Here is an 18809-nt window from a genome sequence, read left to right on the forward strand (position 1 = left end):
TCAAAAGTAAAGTAGGAAAGGAGTAAAGAAGAATTAACCTGTCAGTGTTTTATTATTACAATATTTGATTATTTTTGCTGACAGCATTTTAATGCTTTTAATACTGTTGGTTTGTTTGATCAATTCATATTTTATAAGCTCATATGTTTTGTATGTAAAATCTTAATCTGCAAAGTGACACTAGCTGTCAAATAAATGTAGTAACAGAAATACTCAAGTACAGACACCTAAATATTGTACTAGATGTACTTATTACATGCCACCACTGTCGTTAAGTGTGCATACCACATTACAGTGATTCATAGCCTATGATGCACCTCAAAAGCACATTAAGACAACAAATATGGAATTGATTTGAATGTAACCATAACATCTGTCTCCTGACTGCTGCATCTGGACACTGAAAGCAGGTCACACTTAAACTTGATGACCCCTGGGAAGTCCCTGGTGCAACAGTCTCGTACTGTAGGCCACTTGTATTTCACGGTCCATCCTAATACAATTTCTATAGTTACATTTTTTTAAATCACAGGAAACACTGAATTAAAGATTCAACAAAACTTTTATTGCAAAAAATGTTTATATAATATTTACATTAATAGCAACATTTCTGGAGAACACATTTATTATGTTTTTACTTGACTTTCTGCCATTTACAGTTCATCTGTTCAGTTAAACTACTCCGCTCAGAGTTCAGGACAAATAATCTACATCTTCAGAAAGACGTGCGCAGAACATTATGTCAAGGGGTTTCAGGAGCTTCAGCAAAAGGTCCTAAAATGAGGGCATCCATGTGAATGACCAAAAGTAATTTTGGCCTCTGTACATGATACAGGAGCCCAAAGTGTGGCAGACATCTTAGCTCACAAAGCTCCATAAATGCTCACCTGCGACATGTTTAATAGTTAGAAAGGCAACACTGTGAGAGTGCTACAGGATCACATTTATTTTCCTTTTCGCCCTTTACCACCCTTCATCCCTCCTCTTCCACCCTTTGTCTGTCTGTTAGAATCCCCGAGCGGTCATGGAGGAAATGATGATCAGTCCACAACTGGATGGCATTTCAGCATAGAAGCATTTATTTTCCTTTTCACACCCGTCACACATGTTGCCTCCACCGTAGTATTCCCCCAAATGGACCCAAACTCATGGTTTTTATACTCCCCTCAATTGGCCCACACCATTTCCCAAACACAACACCACACCAATATACAAAAATATCCACATTTATGTACATAAAGCCATTTCCCACATATAAATCCTCTTAATAAATACATACACACCTAACTATCTTCAATAAATATCCATAAACATTACCCTTTCACAAATACACACAAAACAGTCCCGCCGAACTCCCCTCCACCCACTTCCCACTGGTTTCGCCCTCCCGGAACTATTAATAGGGCGCCAGTCCCCGGGGATCTCTTTCACCTGCGCACCTTGGGAAACGGAAACCGGCAGAAGTAAGTTTGGCATGTTATTGACTGTTTTAATTAATTAATACCTCCGTGTGTTCATTAAGTATCTTCAATAATCCATATGTATAGTAATTATAGTTACACATACTATATTACTCCAGTAACGGCGAGCCGTCGTTACACTGTCCTCCTCCTTTGCCGCCTTTTCCTTTGCCCCCTTTAGCGTCTTTCCTCTGCATCGCCCGCATGTCTTTCTTCATGCGACCGTCCACCACTTTGAAGGCTCCCTTGACGCCGGCCGGCCGCCTCACCTTCCTGCCAGCCCCCTTTTTGGTCACGACGTATGTTACTTCTCTCTTCTCCTTCCCCAGGCCTGCTTTCTTGTAGATACTGACAGAACGGGAACAAGACAAGACAAAATGATTGAAATTATGTTATTGATACAATTACCCAGTATGAAGCGATGCATTTAGCTTAATGGAGTCATTAAACTCTACAGGTGTGACGTCATACCTCTTCAACTGAGCCATCTTCTCCCTCTCGGAGATGTCCACTATGTTGACAACTGCTTCTGCTTTCTTCTTAGCCGATTCCGATCGCAACTTGCGATTTTTAATTAACCTTTTAAAAATCCGACGGGCCGCCGATCTTTCGGAGGTTGTAGCTCACTTTTAAAGCCAGAGCGAAGATACTGGCAACATATGACACTAAAAAACCTAAGGAATCCATTGATACCAACCATATCATACTAGCTTGTCGCAAAGGAGGTTACATTTTTGCCATGTTATGATTTGAGCATATTTTCTATGCTAAATGCAGTACCTGTGAGGGTTTCTGAACAATATTTGTCATTGTTGTGTTGTTAATTGATTTACAATAATACATATATAGATACATTTGCATAAAGCAACAGCTATCATCAAAACATAAAAGTAAAAATACAAAACATGACAAAACGTCATAAAAATATGATCTAGTTATTAAATACTTATTTACCAATTTATGTCGCATGTAATATTCACCATCCCATTAGAGCTTGTGCAAAGCTGAAGCATTAAAACATAACAAACAGTGAACTTTAAAGGTTATATCACAGTTAAGAAGCATTATTGTATGTCTAAATTTGGATATTATTAAGATGAATTTGATTTAGTTTTCATGTATTTTAACTCACCAGAGCATCAGTTTGTGAAGGTTGCCCTTCTGCTGGCTGAGGTCTCGGTGCTGCAACGTCTCTGCTGATTTTATCTGGAGAACGTTTTTCATTCACTTTCAGAGGTTTAATCTTTGATGGAGATGAATCTGATTCAGTGGGTTTGGTTTTTGTTTGGGTCGTGTTAGCAGGAACACTCTCTCCTTCTAGCTCCTCTTGGGTCTCCGGCTGGTTTTCTGAATCTGACTCATCGGAGAGATTCTGCTCCGCCTCACGCCGCTCACCATCCGTCTCATTCTCGCTATAGCGAGGCTCGGTGGTGCGTAGTGTCTCTATAACCAACTTGGCTGGCTGCCTCTGAAGGCAGAACCTGGTTCCTGTCTAATCTGTCACCTTCGGCTCGTTGCCTTGGGACTTGTTGTGGTGGTGGCGGTGCGTCCCCTGCTGCTAAGTGGTCAACGATCTGCTGGGGGCGAGGTTGCAGTTGCTCCAACTGTGTTGGAGGTGGATCCAATTGAGGGCGGCGGAAAGGAGCAGCGATGCCATGCTGGAAGACTGCTTGCACGCCTCCGTACATGCATACCTGTAAAAGAGTTAAATAAATATTATCTGGTTTCATTTATTTGTATGGGTGTCAATGTAATTTAATCAATGGTCCTTACCACTAGGGCGAAAACAATAGTGAGGAGAACTGGGATCTGCAGGGTGATTGGTAGATCTTTGAGGAGGGCTACAAGAAACTCACTGATCCCCTGTCCAACGTGCTTTAGTGTCTCTGTGAAGAAGGTTGTGATGGTAACTGCGATCACCTAAACAGAGAGGGATGTTTAGAATATAACTTTCTGTGCCTCATTTCCACACCCAAACAGATATTCAAAACTGATACCAATTTTAAAATAGTATGGTTTGGGACGACTCTTGATTTATATACATTTATTATATTTATGATAGAGTTAAATGCTTCATTTTATTTCCTCAATAAATGCCTAAAATCTGAAAAATAAACAGCAATGCAACATTTTGGCACTTTTATGTTGTGATGTCTTCAAACAAAAGTTAAAAGTCATTATTATGTCATTATGCAAGGTATCCTCAAACAGTTCGTATGATATCTTATGAAAAGTTGCTCTTGTTCTCCAACGAATGTCCAGCAGCATGTGTCAATTTCCGCTCGTTACATGCATAGAGTCTTTTCAAAATAAACTTCCGTCTTCACAGGAAACAACTTGGTTAGGTTTACGCAACATAACTACTGAATTAGGTTTGGGAAAAGATCGGGGTTTGGGTTAAAATAACTACGGAAGTGGCGTAATTTAAGTACGGAAGATCCTGTACATGAAAATAAATCAATGTTGACTTCTGGTTTCACACGGGATACGAACAGTGGACTACTAGGTGAAAGTCTGTTGTTTTTTGACCCACCCATCCACCCCGACCTCCTCTCTACGCAGCGTTTCTCACTCTGGATTACACACAAAATGATTTTGTAGGATATATACGAATTACAGTGCATTACTTGGCATAGGTATAGCTACGAACGGTGTATGAGAACAGCCTGCATTATTATGCAGCATAATATAGCCTGTTCTTGCACTGGAAACAAATACATGCCATCATAGTGACCTACCTTTGTTGGAGGTACCAGCAGAATGGGGTTAACCACGATGGCTTCATAGTATTTCTTACAAGGGTCATCTTGAAGAGTCCAGGTGCTTCTGTACCACTCTGCAGGAAAACAACCAAAGACAGTAGAGGTAGTGAAGTTTGACTGATGTGAATGGGGCACAGTGGCGGTGAATGGACCATACACTTTCATTGTTTCAAATCAGACCATTAATGGCCCTAATAGGGCTTTTAAACAAACTTCCAAGATGGTGATAATAGTTCCAATAATGTAATTACATCATGAGGTTAAAGGTGCTCTATACAATAATATAGCAGCAAACAACTATTTGCAATGTAAAGATATAGAGGAGTAATGTCTACCTGAGCAGAGGATGAAGTCAATCTCCCTCTGTGTCTGTGTGTGTGTGTGTGTGTGTGTGTGTGTGTGTGTGTGTGTGTGTGTGTGTGTGTGTGTGTGTGTCTGTGTGTGTGTGTCTGATAACGCCGTCCTGATCGACGGCTCGCTGAAGCGTAGCAACCAACCTCTGGTTCCCCCTCAGGTTAACACTGTTAGCTCTGTCAGTAGTGTTGCCTTTGTTTTCACTGTTAGCGCTATTAGCACCGTCAACTATGAGCTGTCGCCATGTTGAGAGCCATAAAGAGACAATAGAAATGCTCCCAATCTTGCATTTAGCACCTTTAACAAGAAGCACGGACATTATCATCATAATATTGTTATTCTTTTTTATTCTTATTATACTCTGTCATCACTGTGTGGTGAAACCATGTATCTCCAAAACTGTTGGTTTTGAATTTATTAAACAGAAAGATTAATGCAGCTACAGTATGATCAATATTTTCAAACTAACAATGTATCAAATGATAATGTGGCGACAATTACGTAATACTGTATATTCCCACTTGTAATGGACTCACCTTTCAAGTTATCACTCCAGTCAATTTTCATCATTCCAGTGCATTTTTCATTGATGCCATCCATCTTTGCTAGGCGGCTTTGGTGATCAGCAAAGGCAATCTGAAAAAAATCTAATGATATTACAAACTTATCGCTCTAAAAACAGCTAAACAAGAGCAAAGGAACTGAAAAAGCTCTTCTTCACCTTGTACAGATAAAGCCAGTTCCAGATAATACTGACGAAGAAGCTGAAAGCAAACAGTCGTCTGAACTGCACGAACCAGGACACCGTTGACCAGAGCTGAGTGCATATGATAGCCACTATGATCAGAACAACGAGCATCATCTGGAACACAAACAGACAGAACAGAGAACAACTTGACTGGTTGCACGAGATGGAAAACCGCTTAACTAACGTCAAACCTAAATGTAGGGCAACACCTAAATGTGAGGCACCTTACCCAGACGGATTGTAAGTGTTAATATTGTTTAGAAGCTATATTTAAGTTAAAAAAAAAAAAAAAAAGTTTTATTCCAGGTTGAAAAATACCAAAGTTACCCTTTAAGAGTATATACATACAGAGTGAAGCGGCATAATGTTCTTGTTTGAGAACTATGATGACTGAAGGAAAAAAACAATCAGAGAAATCTTCTTTGAACCGTCATTACATTTGAGGTTTTCAGTATTTTAAAATTCAGTTGGAAGTTATCTAGTGTGCACTAGACGTTAAGGATGTACATTTTCTCTCTACATAAACCAGGTACTCCAGTTTGCAACACACACTCAAGTCTCACTAAAGACACATGCAGAAAAGACTTCTGACTACACTCAGATTTTAAAGCTCTGACAATGAACGCTAAGTGTCTAGTGTCTTTACGTATCACATGACTGAAGTATCTTAGAGACTCATAAACAAAGATTTCAGTTTAATGAATGAGCTTACTTTTAATATTGTGTCAAGCTCCACGCCAAAGGTGTCTTCAAAACGCCACTTCCAGGCTTCGTAGTCATGTGGTCTGATATCTACCAGTATCTGACTGATGGCGTTGTCCAGAGCTCCTGTTCTCCAGCTGTCGTCACCCTCCAGAAGTGACTCAATCTCTGTCATGGCTCGTGAGGACAGTCTGATTTTGGCATCGTAGAAGACGTCCGCGGAGTCACTGGGCTGGGGACAAAAGGGGACAGACAGCATTGTCAAATGTAGGCCACATGATGACTGCAAGAAAGGTTCAGTAAAATACATTTAAGATGAGAAAAGACTGCATTCAAAGGCACATACAGTAACACAGCATAATACATGTGAAATGACCACGCACCAAACCAACTCTTTGTATTTCCTTCCGGAGTCTGGTAAGGAAGCGTTTGAAAACTGGGTTGCATGTAGGCTGCTGTGAGATGAGAGTGATTCTCTTCTTTAGGTCTTCAATCTGAATGAAAGCAAAGAACAATATTTGTGAGAAACGTTATCGTCTCCAACCGGGTGCCGGTTTCTCCCTCCAGCCGCGGTCGGGAGGCCGAAGCAGGAAAAGCCAACACTAGGATCAGCAGTGATTCATGGAGAGACCTTCGTCTGATCAGCTAACATTACTGCCAAGCAGCTGAAATATAGAGTGATATTGTGGTTTTAGCTGACGTGTGTCGCCTCACTGTGTTGAGCGATGCTCGTTCATGTCTATGTAGAGCGAGCACAAGCGCAAACCCGACGCTGACTTTCGTTGACTTAACGGCCACAGGTGTCGCTGTTAACAAGCATTTCTGATTCTTACAAACAGTCTCTTTAAGTAACATTTAAAGATAAAAATATCCTAAAGAGGTGGTAAATGTCTGTCAAAACCACTGGAACAGAAAGACCTGTCTGTTGTATGTAACAAAAGGTGTTAAAGAAAGCAGAGTCAATTCATTGGCTCCAATTAGCCAAAACAAACAGATTTAAAAGCTCTTTCAACTAAACTAAACTCTGTGAGGAAAACATACATGAACACATAACCCCATTCAAGATTTAAATTCAAAATATTTAACCATTCTATTTTTAGTCATAATTTACCTTATTTATTTTTTCATCTCGTTTCTGTTGCACTAAAGAAAATGACTGACTGATTGATTGATATTTACTGACTAATGTTTGAATCTGACAGTAACTAAAGATGTAAAGGATTTCCAGAGAAACCACTGTTAGCCTTTGCACCTACTCTGAATTCCTGTACTGTAATTGATTTCCCCAGAAGAACTTCTAACAAACAATAAGGCTACCACGCCTTATAACCACAAACCTGTCTCTTTAGATCCACTGTTAGATCCACCTGTTGTGAGTCATGAGTGTACTCTCTTCTCTTGGCTGGCACATCGTCATAGTTTGTTGGCTGCAGGGCACGCGGGATCATGTCATACGGGTCTATCCAGTCGTTGTCCGCCTCCTGTCCTGTTACAACCAGAGACAGGCTGAATACCAGGACGATGAGGAGCATGCTGGCAAAGAGAGGAGGCTATACTTCACCTAATAAACCAGTCCAGTGTTACAGATAGTTAGCTCGCTGCAGCTGATAACATCCAAACAAGACTCCCAGGGAAGTGAACACAAGTACAGGTGGCTAACTGTCAGACACATCGACTAAAACGTGGTTTAAAAGACACTTTAATAGGTTAAGGTTACACTAATACGCTGAATATTAAAGACTTTACACTTTAACTACAGTAAAAACGTGCAGAAAAACAGCTCAGCAGTACTATCACTATTTACTAGTGATGTTACGTGCTGCGCCGAGGCTTCGGAGCGTGTGTCGAGTAATCCAGGAAGTTTCCTGAGATGCGCGTATCGAGGCTCGTATCGTTTTAGACAATGAAGTCATTGATGACATCCGAAGCCTCGCTGCCCGGCCGTACCGCCCACTGGTTCATGAAGTGTTTCAGATCTTCACTGGTTCAACCAATGCCGTGACACAGAACACTAATATTAACCCTCCTGCAATTATTATATTATATTACACTACACTACAATACAATTATTAACTTAGGATTGGTTTGCACACATAAGATGAATTACTCACAAAACAATTACAGTTTATTATACATGTATCTTATATACTCATAATATACTTACTAAATAGACATTTTATTAAATATGATATATGAGATATATATATATATATATTTATTTTTTATTTTTTTTAAATCACAGGAAACACTTAATTAAAGATTCAACAAAACTTTTATTGCAAAAAAATGTGTATATAATATTTACATTAATAGCAACATTTCTGGAGAACACATTTATTATGTTTTTACTTGATTTTCTGCCATTTACAGTTCATCTGTTCAGTTAAACTACTCCGCTCAGAGTTCAGGACAAATAATCTACATCTTCAGAAAGACGTGCGCAGAACACGGAGAACATTATGTCAAGGGGTTTCAGGAGCCTCAGCAAAAGGTCCTAAAATGAGGGCGTCCATGTGAATGACCAAAAGTAATTTTGGCCTCTTTACATGATACAGGAGCCCAAAGTGTGGCAGACATCTTAGCTCACAAAGCTCCATAAATGCTCACCTGCGACATGTTTAATAGTTAGAAAGGCAACACTGTGAGAGTGCTACAGGATCACATTTATTTTCCTTTTCGCCCTTTACCACCCTTCATCCCTCCTCTGCCACCCGTCTGTCCTTTTCCTTTGCCGCCTTTTCCTTTGCCCCCTTTAGCGTCTTTCCTCTGCATCGCCCGCATGTCTTTCTTCATGCGACCGTCCACCACTTTGAAGGCTCCCTTGACGCCGGCCGGCCGCCTCACCTTCTTGCCAGCCCCCTTTTTGGTCACGACGTATGTTACTTCTCTCTTCTCCTTCCCCAGGCCTGCTTTCTTGTAGATACTGACAGAACGGGAACAAGACAAGACAAAATGATTGAAATTATGTTATTGATACAATTACCCAGTATGAAGCGATGCATTTAGCTTAATGGAGTCATTAAACTCTACAGGTGTGACGTCATACCTCTTCAACTGAGCCATCTTCTCCCTCTCGGAGATGTCCACTATGTTGACGACTGCTTCTGCCTTCTTCTTAGCCGATTCCATCTTCTTCAGCATCTGGAAACGTCACAGAGAAACAAATAAATTAAGATCTACAGAAATATTTTGCCTGAAAGGTTTGGGGTGTTTTTGTTTGTCTTAAAACGGATCAAGCAGCTGTAATGATTTCAACCACAATCCAGTTTTATGTCTTTTGGCGTCATCAATGTACTTTCTCCCCGATCTTACCCTCCTCTTCTTCCTGGCCTTGGCCTCAGCGACTCGTTTGATGGGTCGGGCATCGATCTCCTTCCATTTTTGTTTGAACTCCTCCACCATCTCCTTGGTGACCGGCGTCGGCTTCTTCCGGTGTTTCCCTTCATCGTCTAGGAACCACGCCGGTACATCCCACACCTCCTCGGAGCTGGCAAACCTGCAGGACCATACAATCAGCTTGCTGTCTTTCAAGAATATACTCGTTTAAAATGCGATACGTGTGTAAAAAGTGTCAGACTTCGTCGCTGCTAGCTCTTTGATGTTGATTTGGTGTGTCTGGGCCTTAAAGTGTTTTTTAATTTTCACAAATTACACATATAGTGCACTAGCATGTATTTACAGCAGCAGGACTTTGTATGTGGGATTAAGTCAAAATAAACTACAGTGCCCATGTTCATCGTAATGAAAGAACATCCAGTGCGACTGCGTGGCTCATTTACAGTAAGTGTATTTAAATTCATATCAGGCTCTGGCAACACACGCAGTACTTGTTAGTGGGACCAATAATTTGTTGATTTGGTCTTTTCATTGGATTTGTTGACAAAATCAAAATATAGAATATTTCAGCCTTATAATTTAAATTGCTGTAAGCTTTGTGAGACAATTTGAACCAGTGGGAAAGTGGACACACATTGAAAAACACACTCATACAAACAGACCTGTGGAAGGAGCCGTCCACCAGGTCCCTAGCTCTCTTCTTAGACGTGGCGATCTGACAGCCCAGGGCCAGACCCTCTGCATTCAGGATCCTGGCTCTCTTACCTGAGGAGCACAGAAACCATTAAGTTACACAAAAACATGTAGCTGAACAACCTTATTATATATTTATTTATTCATCTTGGTTACTTATGTAACCTGGTTTTAAGGTGATGTTTCAGTTTCCAAAAGGTTTGTGTAGGTTGGAGATCACCAGCTTAACACCTGAAATATAAACGCTAGGGCTTTCAAAGTTAACGTGTTCATAACGCGTTAATGCAAATTTGTTTTGATGCCACTATTTCTTTAACGCAACTTGCGATTTTTAATTAACCTTTTAAAAATCCGACGGGCCGCCGATCTTTCGGAGGTTGTAGCTCACTTTTAAAGATAGAGCGAAGATACTGGCAACATATGACACTAAAAAACCTGATGAATCCATTGATACCAACCATATCATACTAGCTTGTCGCAAAGGAGGTTACATTTTTGCCATGTTATGATTTGAGCATATTTTCTATGCTAAATGCAGTACCTGTGAGGGTTTCTGGACAATATTTGTCATTGTTGTGTTGTTAATTGATTTACAATAATACATATATAGATACATTTGCATAAAGCAGCATATTTGCCCACTCCCAAGTTGACAAGAGTATTAAATACTTGACAAAACTCCCTTTAAGGTTCATTTTGAACAGACACAAAATGTGCAATTAATCGCGAATAAATATTGTAATTGATTGACAGTCCTAATAAATGCTCCTCATACTCACTGATGCTTTCTACAGGAACAACCTGGAAGTTCTCATCATTGGCCTCTTCTGAAACCCCGCCGGCCCCGCCAGCCCCGCCAGCCCCGCCAGCCCCTTTAGTGACCTGCTTCATCTTGGTAATCTCCCTGGAACAAGCAGCAAAGATTTATTTCGTTGTCAATAGTATTAATCAATTATATAATATTTTGAACAGAACACAGCAAACAGTAAATGAGGTTTTACTTCTCGTCTTCACTGCTGTCATCTGAGTCGCTGTCACTCTCCTCTTCAGCTTCTTTTGAAGGTCCCGCCTTTTCTTCCGCAGGTGGGGCAGCCTCCTCCTCCTCCTCCTCGTCTTCCTCGTCTTCAGCTTTCCTCTTTTTGGCTTTTCCAAAAGAAGATCCAAAATTTCCATTATTTCATCACTCCCAGATTTAGGTGAGCTTTTATCCTTTTAAAAGTGTTTTATTCTAAACTTGTTTTATGTCATTTTTTTTACTGAATCATGGAAAAAATACTTTTGATGAACATATGTGAATAAATGAATGAGAAAACAGGGGAGACGGTTACCAGCTTTTTTGTTCTGAAGCAACTCGGTCTGTCGGAGCTCGCTCTCTGCGTCTCCTTCCATGTCGATCTCGGAGAATATGCCCTAGAGAGCAAAGAGATGGCAGGGTCAAAGGTCACAGGTCACACAGATATTAACTTGAGGAATATCAGTAATGATGTGAGCAAAGAGGTGAGCAGGTGACAAATCATTATACACCAGTTTGAGTAACTGTGAACATGAACATTATATAAATTACACTATGGGAGCACAAGTGGACAAACCTTGCTGAACCACAGGTTGGCCTCTCGTTCCTTCTTCTCATCCTTTCCCTCCAGTTCCACCAGCAAGCCGCTACCCTGCCCTTCATCCTCCTCATCGTCCTCCGCTTCTGTGAACTTTACTCTGGAAAACAGAGACATATTCAAGCAAAAACTCTGTGAAAGCAGAACATTATTTCCAAGACAAGGCAGGAACAGAATTTAAAATAGTGGACTGACTTCATGCAGTATTACTTCACTTACTTCTTCTTTGGTGCCTTCATCTCCAGCTCTCTCTGTCTCTGCTCCACCTCTTCCATGTCATCATCACTTAAATCAGAGGCCAGGGACATTTTATCCGCCTCATCTTCCTCTTCCTCAGACAGGTGGATGTCGTCATCTTCATCTACCAGGTTGTCTGCCAACTGCATGTCCCCCTTGGCCAGATCAGCCAGCGCCTGATGGAGAGATGTGAATACCACAGGAAAATCATATTAACATTGGGGACATCAGGTTTGTTGGTCTCCACCACCACTAAAATCTTTTGGCAGGAGACATTAGAGATGGAACGCCAATAACTGCACTGATGTCATCTAACAACTTAAATCACTCAACAGAATTAAGTCTATATATGAAGATTTTGCCAACCCAGCCCAAGAGGGGGGTTTGCGTCGGTGTGTGTGTGTTAGGGATGTCACGAGAACCGATACTTTGGTACCAAGTAGATTTTTGAAAACGTGATGGTACTCGTTCTTCTACAGTACCGCTTGTACCGTCAGGGCTCGAGACTAGTATCGTCTCGTCGTCACAGGGATGATATAAAATGCGTTTGGGACGCAGTAAACTCACTATCGTTGCATCCAGGGAACGCACCCTATTTTTTCCCTGATAATGCTACATTGCCAACAACAAATCTGTGTCGAAATCTGCAGGACGAGAGCTAGTTAGCTGTTAGTGTGCATGACTGTGCTGCAATACCGTAACCTTAACCAGTATTGGGACGGTAAATTCTAACGTTAACATGATGTGTTCAAATGCAATCCCGTAAAATGTAGTTTTTGGTGAGGAAATTTAATAAATCCAGTTGTTTGAAGGAGATGTTTTCACAGCAATATAAAATAGATAGAGAGGGAATTATGACCTGTTTAACTTCATAACAAAAAACAGTATTCAAACGAGTGTATGTTGAAGTACATGGGATTTATCGTTTTACTTTTGTTTTTTACTTTGGTATCAAATTGGTATAGAGAATCATGGAATTTCACTGGTATTGGTATCGACTACTAAATTTCTGGTATCGTGACATCCCTAGTGTGTGTGTGTGTGTGTGTGTGTGTGTGTGTGTGTGTGTGTGTATTGTCTTCACCTGTTTCTTCTTGATGGCGCTGAGCGAGAACATGGATGAGTCGTTGGAATCTGCGATGGAGACGCCAGGCAGATCCATCTTCAGCTCCACCCTCTCCCTCTGCTTCCTTCGCTCCTTCAGCAGCTTCCTCTTCTTCCTGTTGGAGCATGACAGTTATACAAACTCCCATTTTCTCAAGAAATGTCAAAATCGCATGTTCCAATTTCAGATTTCTTTCCACTGAAACCACATCAGAGGCAAGAGGTTAATGAGATGATATGGTCTATCAAAGTGCTGCTGGTTCAATCAGCAATAACAACTACTTCACAACCCTGCCTACTGCATCTGTTGCAATTTAGTACTGTGAGAAAATTACAGAGAAAATAAAATCCTTAGTAGAAAGAAAACAGTAATCCTGAACAACTTTGTGTCGTACCTTTTGAGCTCAGACACTTCCTCAGCTTTCAGTTCTGCCAGTTTCTTCTCCATTTCTGCCTCCTCGTCCTCCTCTTCCTCCTCTCCCTCCCCCGTCGCCTTCGCCTCTTTCTTCTTCTTCTTCTTGTCAGATTCGTCATCTGAATCGCCCTTTTCTTCATCAGAACTTAATCTAAAAACAAAGCAAAGATGATTTTTTAAAAATCTGCCATGACACATTCTGGCAAAGACAAAAGAATATCTCAAGTGTAAAAAGACTTTACTTGATCTCCGGGTCGAGCGGTTTGGCCTCCCCCTTCAGTTTTTTGGCCAGATATCTCCGCAGGTTCCTCCTCCAGTTCAGCAGCAGGCTGCAGGTGTGAGGACGGAGGAAAGAAGAACACACACATGCATAATTGAATCACTAATGCTTTTCTCTATTATTTCTAGAAAAAAACAGCACTGAAAAACTGACTTACCGGAGCTCTTTGCGGCCCAAGACTTTGATGTCGCGACAGCACTCCTTTATCTCATCAGTGGTGGCCGGTTGACACTCCAGGTCAAAGTTGTCAAAGGTGATCTGAGTGAAGAAGACAGAGTGAGAATAAAAATACAGGAACAGGATATTTCCTGTCTCTTCTCTCACTGAGGTCAGTCACTGTACATTGCATACACTGTACTGTGGACTATACATTCAAATACAGTGGAAACAGCTTATAGTGATCATGAGGCTTGGGACAGAATCATTCCTATTCAAATGCCGTTTTAATAAAAGTAATTTTCTCTCAATGAAAAACGTAGTCTCCTCAAAGCTTATGACAAACTGCCAAAAACAAGCCAAGAAGTTGCAGCAGCGAAACTTGGTGTTCCTCTGGCTCAGGACACAGGTGTAGTAGCCCTTGTCAAGGGGATTGATAATGCCTGGTCACGTAATGCCCCCCCTAAAGTGAAACTCTACCGATCCTCAACCGGCTCTGCACCACCGCAGCGTGGGCATTACATGCAGACAAATGGTGCCAAACTCCCTGCATGCCGCCAATACCCAGAGCTCCTCGCTCACCCGGGAGTGTTGGCAAATGGGCACCGTTCATCTGCATGCACCGCCAACGCTGCAGTGACACAGAGCTGGCTGAAAACCGGCAAAGCATCACCCCAAGCCGGTCCTTGGTGAGGGAAAAGCCAGACGAATGGGCAGCGAGAAAATAGCAAAGCTGTCCTTTTCTTTACTTTATATAGTCATGTAATAAATATACAAATGTCAAAGATGGTAACCTGCATGAAAAGCATAAGAAAAAAAACCTGTTATAATAATCATTTGCTTACAGTGATCAATTTGAACGGACAGACGGGATCACCACTGTAAAATTGGCTCCAGGATAATTCATCATAAAAAATGTCTCTTTCCTCAAGATCCTTCCCCTACAGCTGCAATTTACAGTATATCCAATAGGATTTTCTATGAAATGGCAGAACATGTGTGGACTTCCAGCATCAGTCTTTGACAAGTTAAGGCAGTACAGAGATCTCACCTCACTGGCTTTGTTCAGAAAGTCTATGGCGTTGTCTGCCCTCAGAAAGGATGTCACTGTGAAACTGTGGTAGAGTGTCAGCTCACCATCTGCGTATCCCTCCGCCTGGAACACAAGAGCAGCTGCTTAGTGAGTAAAGAATAAAATATTTGGAGTCAAAGTAAACATTATAATATTTGTGAGCGAGAACTATCACACCATAGCTAATCATGTCTAAACAGCTATTCAGGCCACTACAGGAAATCATGGGAGAGTCAGCTTGGTGTTCTTAACAGGTTACTTGAAATGATCTGTCATAAAGTGTACTTGCCTTTGCCTTCTTGACAGGAATCAGATCCCTCACAGTTTTCGCCTGCACTTCCACCTCTTTGAATGCATATTTGGGGTCAAAAAACTTACTGTCGATTTTATCTGGGGCAAGAAAACCTGGGAAGGAAAAGACACATTTGGTTCAGATATATTCTGCAGAATAAGAGCCTGGAAAGTTTTTATTCTCATCACAGACTGATCTGTAGCTGCCACTGACCCTGACAGACGACAAAGATCTCGGCGGACTCGTTCCTGGACGCCTGCGGCTTGGTGGCCTGCACCTTCTTGAAGAGCTGCTGGAAAATCCAGAGCAGTGGCTGGTAGTCTTTGGAGCGGAAGACCTTAGTGACGAAAGTGCCACCTTTGGTGAGAAACTCACAGGCCAACTTCATCGCCATGAGGGTCAAATGAGCTGGAGGTGAAGCAGGGAAAACAGTGAGATTTTGGGACATTAGGTTCAAATGGGAGACATTATGACAGCTGGGTAGTGATTGGGACACAAACACACTAGAGCAAATAATGGTAAGAACATTTAATTTTCCATTTTTTATGTATTAATATTTTGGCTCCTATTAATAAACACATCACGTACTGCTATACTAAGGAACAAAATTGTATTACTGAGTGTGTGTATCTGTAAATCCTGACTTATGAAGATGTGTGACTGGAAATTTCTTGAGGCTTTTGCTTTAGTGGCACCTACCTTGTGAGAAGGCGTCATATACCCAGTTGGCTCCCACATTTGGGGCTCCGTCATTTAAGACAACGTCGACCTTCCATGTCTGCAGTTCCTTTCGTAAAGCCTGTATATGGGACAGAAAGTATCTCACTTAACAAATCCATGCTTAGAACTATCCTACAGTTGTGATTTTAGAGAAATCTGATGCTTGGTGAAGAGTGCAGGTGTTTAATGCCATGACAAAACCCACTGAGTCTCCGGTGTCATATTTATTGCATGGCTATTAAAATTGGTTATTCTGTGTATATTAAGCCCCTTTCCCACCGGACAAAAAAACCCCACTAACATCTGTCTTTTGCTTTAAGTGGGAAATGTTACAATCGTAATTCATTCCAAGGACAAATAAATACAAAACAACTAATAATAAAATAATAATAAACATGACACTCGGGTGGACGCGGTAATTTCCGCCCCTTTTCCGACACGATGCTATGTGACGCACGTTAAAGTGAATATATAATAAATAAAATCAAAAGGGATTTGGACAATTATTATAATGTATTAACATACAATTAATATGCTCTCCTCAAAACCTCCGGACTCCAGTCAGACAACAGTCATTTTACCTCGCTGAACGTCGTAAACCATTCAAACTCGACCGAAACAAAATTAAACTCGTCAAAACCACCTTTGCTAGTGTTTCCATTGTTCCAACAATCACTGACTCTGGTTTTTTGATTGTTTGAAAGAGAGAGAATAAGTAGCAGATATAATAAAAGAAGTATCTACTGTAACATTTTCACTGTTTACTAACTCTGCTTCCGGTGCCGGCCCGCGTGCCTGTGACGTCAAACGTGACACACCAGGAAAAAAAAACTGAACGGCATACTTGTCTACTGACAACAGGAAAGGATTCTATCATCTATTTTTAGCAAGTTTTCCTGTGTTTAAATAACCTGCATAAACGCACTAGTTTTGGTGGGAAAAGGATATCAGTGTATGCAGCACTGCAGCCAGCACACTGACATCTGTTTGCCTTCAGTTACGTGCTGAACTCACCGTTCTGCATTTGTCAGTGGTAATGTCTTCTTGCAGCGTCACCACGCTGGGGATGGGCTTGATGGGCACCAGATCAACACCTGACAGGTAGAAACACTTTTTAAACACTTTTCTCACAGTTTCTCAGTAATAGAAATTCGATTGCAATTGAAAAATTGGGCTTTTCCAAACCAACTAATGACACTTGTCAAAACAACTGAATTTAAAAGCCTAAGCAGAGGCAGAACAATATATTACCATATAATCATATTGTTGATATCACACTCACCAATAATGATACTTGATACAGGCATAAACTTGGACGCCACCTGCAACCTGCAAGGAGATTTTGAATCATGAGTGATAGTAAACTTAGAAAAAACGTTGACAATGTACAGACTGAGTGGACACAGCCTGGCAATAGAAACAGGCCGTCATATGCAGAACAGACTACCCAGGGAGGCCAGGCTGTGTTCACATTGTCATACAAGAGAGGTGGAGACAGAATCTCACTTCTTACTGAGCAGTGAGAAATATGAGGATGTGAGAAATGTTTTCTTTGAAAAAATAACTAACATATATCCTGAGTTCATCCATCTCCCCGATCCTCAGAAAATACCATAATAAAAATCAATGTGCAATATTAGCTGCAAAATATGTTGACTGTTGCCATAGAATAAGAGATGCTACAAGCTCCGAACATGTTTCTGATTGACTACATCTGTAAAAGAATGTATTTGGTATATTGTGATTATTTTTTGTGAAATGTAATTATTCATTAATATGTAATTTCGCTTTGGCAATTATGTAACCTGAACATTCATGCCTATAAAGCTTATTTGAATTTGAGTGTATTCTTTGTAACTATATTCCACAACATACATTTCACTTGTCTGTGTTCCTAGGAAGAGCATACAAATACATATCCCCATTTGTGAGCTCAACACTCATTACATTTACTCCTTTAGAAAACCTAAAAGGGACAATCTTTTTCTCTTAAAACATTGTTAACCTATTATTCAGCAGCAGGTTGTATCTTTAAAGATAATTTACCATTATTGGAGGGCTCTTGTTGAGATCCAACTGTACAAAGAACACATTTGTAATTACACAATTAATAACTCTAAATGACTATTGAAGGAGGTTTGAACTACCATGTTCTATCAATATAAAATGAACCAGTGTCCTCAATTTTTAATTTGTGTCCCTCTATGTCTCTACAGTTTAGGCACCCCTCCATGTCTATGCTTTAAACCCTCCACATGGTGTTTGGCAGATAATGAATTAGCACCAGCTCACCATCCACCAGGAGCAGCACACAGATCCACCACAGCTCTGGCTTTCTGTAGAAACTGAAATTTACGGTTGAGCTGGATGAGTTTGAAGGAAGAACGAGAGCGATAACCTGAAAAAAAAAGACAAAACACGATGTTACCAGACAGCTGACACTCTGTTAGCGAGTTAGCAATGCTAATGCTAAAGTCTACTCCAATGCTCTATCGTTAAGTCTCCAGCTCGCGTATCGTTTCTACCAGTGGTGAAGTTACTCTACCTGTTTCTTTAGCCAGGTGGTAGAATTTATCCTTCCTGGTTTTTCCAACTTTGAGTTTCTTCCCCATCTTTGTATCTGTGGTGTTTTACACTCTAGTACAGAAATATTAAAGCACTCAAACGTCCACGAAAAACAACACGTGCGGCTGTTTCAGGCGGCGCAGAGGTTCGACGTCACACTGCACGTTGTTCTTCTTCTTCCGGTTTGTTTCCGGGTTGTTTACCAGAAGTTGCTGCCACCTGCTGTCTGGACCCCAGAATACAATCCTTAAAAAAAATATAATAAATTATTAATAAATTAAATAAATTATTATATATTAAATA

The 18809-nt window shown here is 40.8% G+C and overlaps 3 protein-coding genes across 4 annotated transcripts; all 3 read right to left on the reverse strand.

Annotated features, from left to right (window-relative positions):
- Positions 1-543: 543 nt before the first annotated feature.
- LOC141767681 (pre-rRNA 2'-O-ribose RNA methyltransferase FTSJ3-like) lies at positions 544-2934 on the reverse strand. 2 transcript variants are annotated; one of them, XM_074635222.1, is made up of 2 exons: positions 2593-2934; positions 544-1808 (listed from the first exon to the last, which is right to left on the reverse strand). In XM_074635222.1, the coding sequence occupies exons 1-2, from the start codon at positions 2682-2684 to the stop codon at positions 1571-1573; spliced, it is 330 nt and encodes a 109-aa protein (XP_074491323.1). In that variant the 5' UTR covers positions 2685-2934; the 3' UTR covers positions 544-1570. The 2 variants fall into 2 exon arrangements, with proteins under 2 accessions (XP_074491323.1, XP_074491324.1); XM_074635223.1 differs by lacking the exon at positions 2593-2934 and adding an exon at positions 1932-2228.
- Positions 2935-3264: 330 nt separating this feature from the next.
- Positions 3265-7913, reverse strand: LOC141767679 (chloride channel CLIC-like protein 1). Its single transcript, XM_074635221.1, has 7 exons — positions 7364-7913; positions 6410-6520; positions 6037-6258; positions 5298-5438; positions 5113-5212; positions 4199-4296; positions 3265-3346 (listed from the first exon to the last, which is right to left on the reverse strand). The coding sequence occupies exons 1-7, from the start codon at positions 7556-7558 to the stop codon at positions 3338-3340; spliced, it is 876 nt and encodes a 291-aa protein (XP_074491322.1). The 5' UTR covers positions 7559-7913; the 3' UTR covers positions 3265-3337.
- Positions 7914-8279: 366 nt separating this feature from the next.
- Positions 8280-18689, reverse strand: ftsj3 (FtsJ RNA 2'-O-methyltransferase 3). Its single transcript, XM_074635224.1, has 21 exons — positions 18487-18689; positions 18234-18339; positions 17224-17270; positions 16956-17035; positions 15921-16020; positions 15435-15629; positions 15219-15334; positions 14909-15013; positions 13859-13959; positions 13664-13750; positions 13402-13572; positions 12987-13122; positions 11885-12078; positions 11645-11765; positions 11384-11465; positions 11057-11198; positions 10835-10959; positions 10025-10127; positions 9339-9522; positions 9073-9167; positions 8280-8949 (listed from the first exon to the last, which is right to left on the reverse strand). The coding sequence occupies exons 1-21, from the start codon at positions 18551-18553 to the stop codon at positions 8691-8693; spliced, it is 2616 nt and encodes an 871-aa protein (XP_074491325.1). The 5' UTR covers positions 18554-18689; the 3' UTR covers positions 8280-8690.
- Positions 18690-18809: the final 120 nt, after the last annotated feature.

The sequence above is a fragment of the Sebastes fasciatus genome, chromosome 5 (assembly GCF_043250625.1).
Source record: "Sebastes fasciatus isolate fSebFas1 chromosome 5, fSebFas1.pri, whole genome shotgun sequence".
NCBI classification, from domain to species: Eukaryota; Metazoa; Chordata; class Actinopteri; order Perciformes; family Sebastidae; genus Sebastes; species Sebastes fasciatus.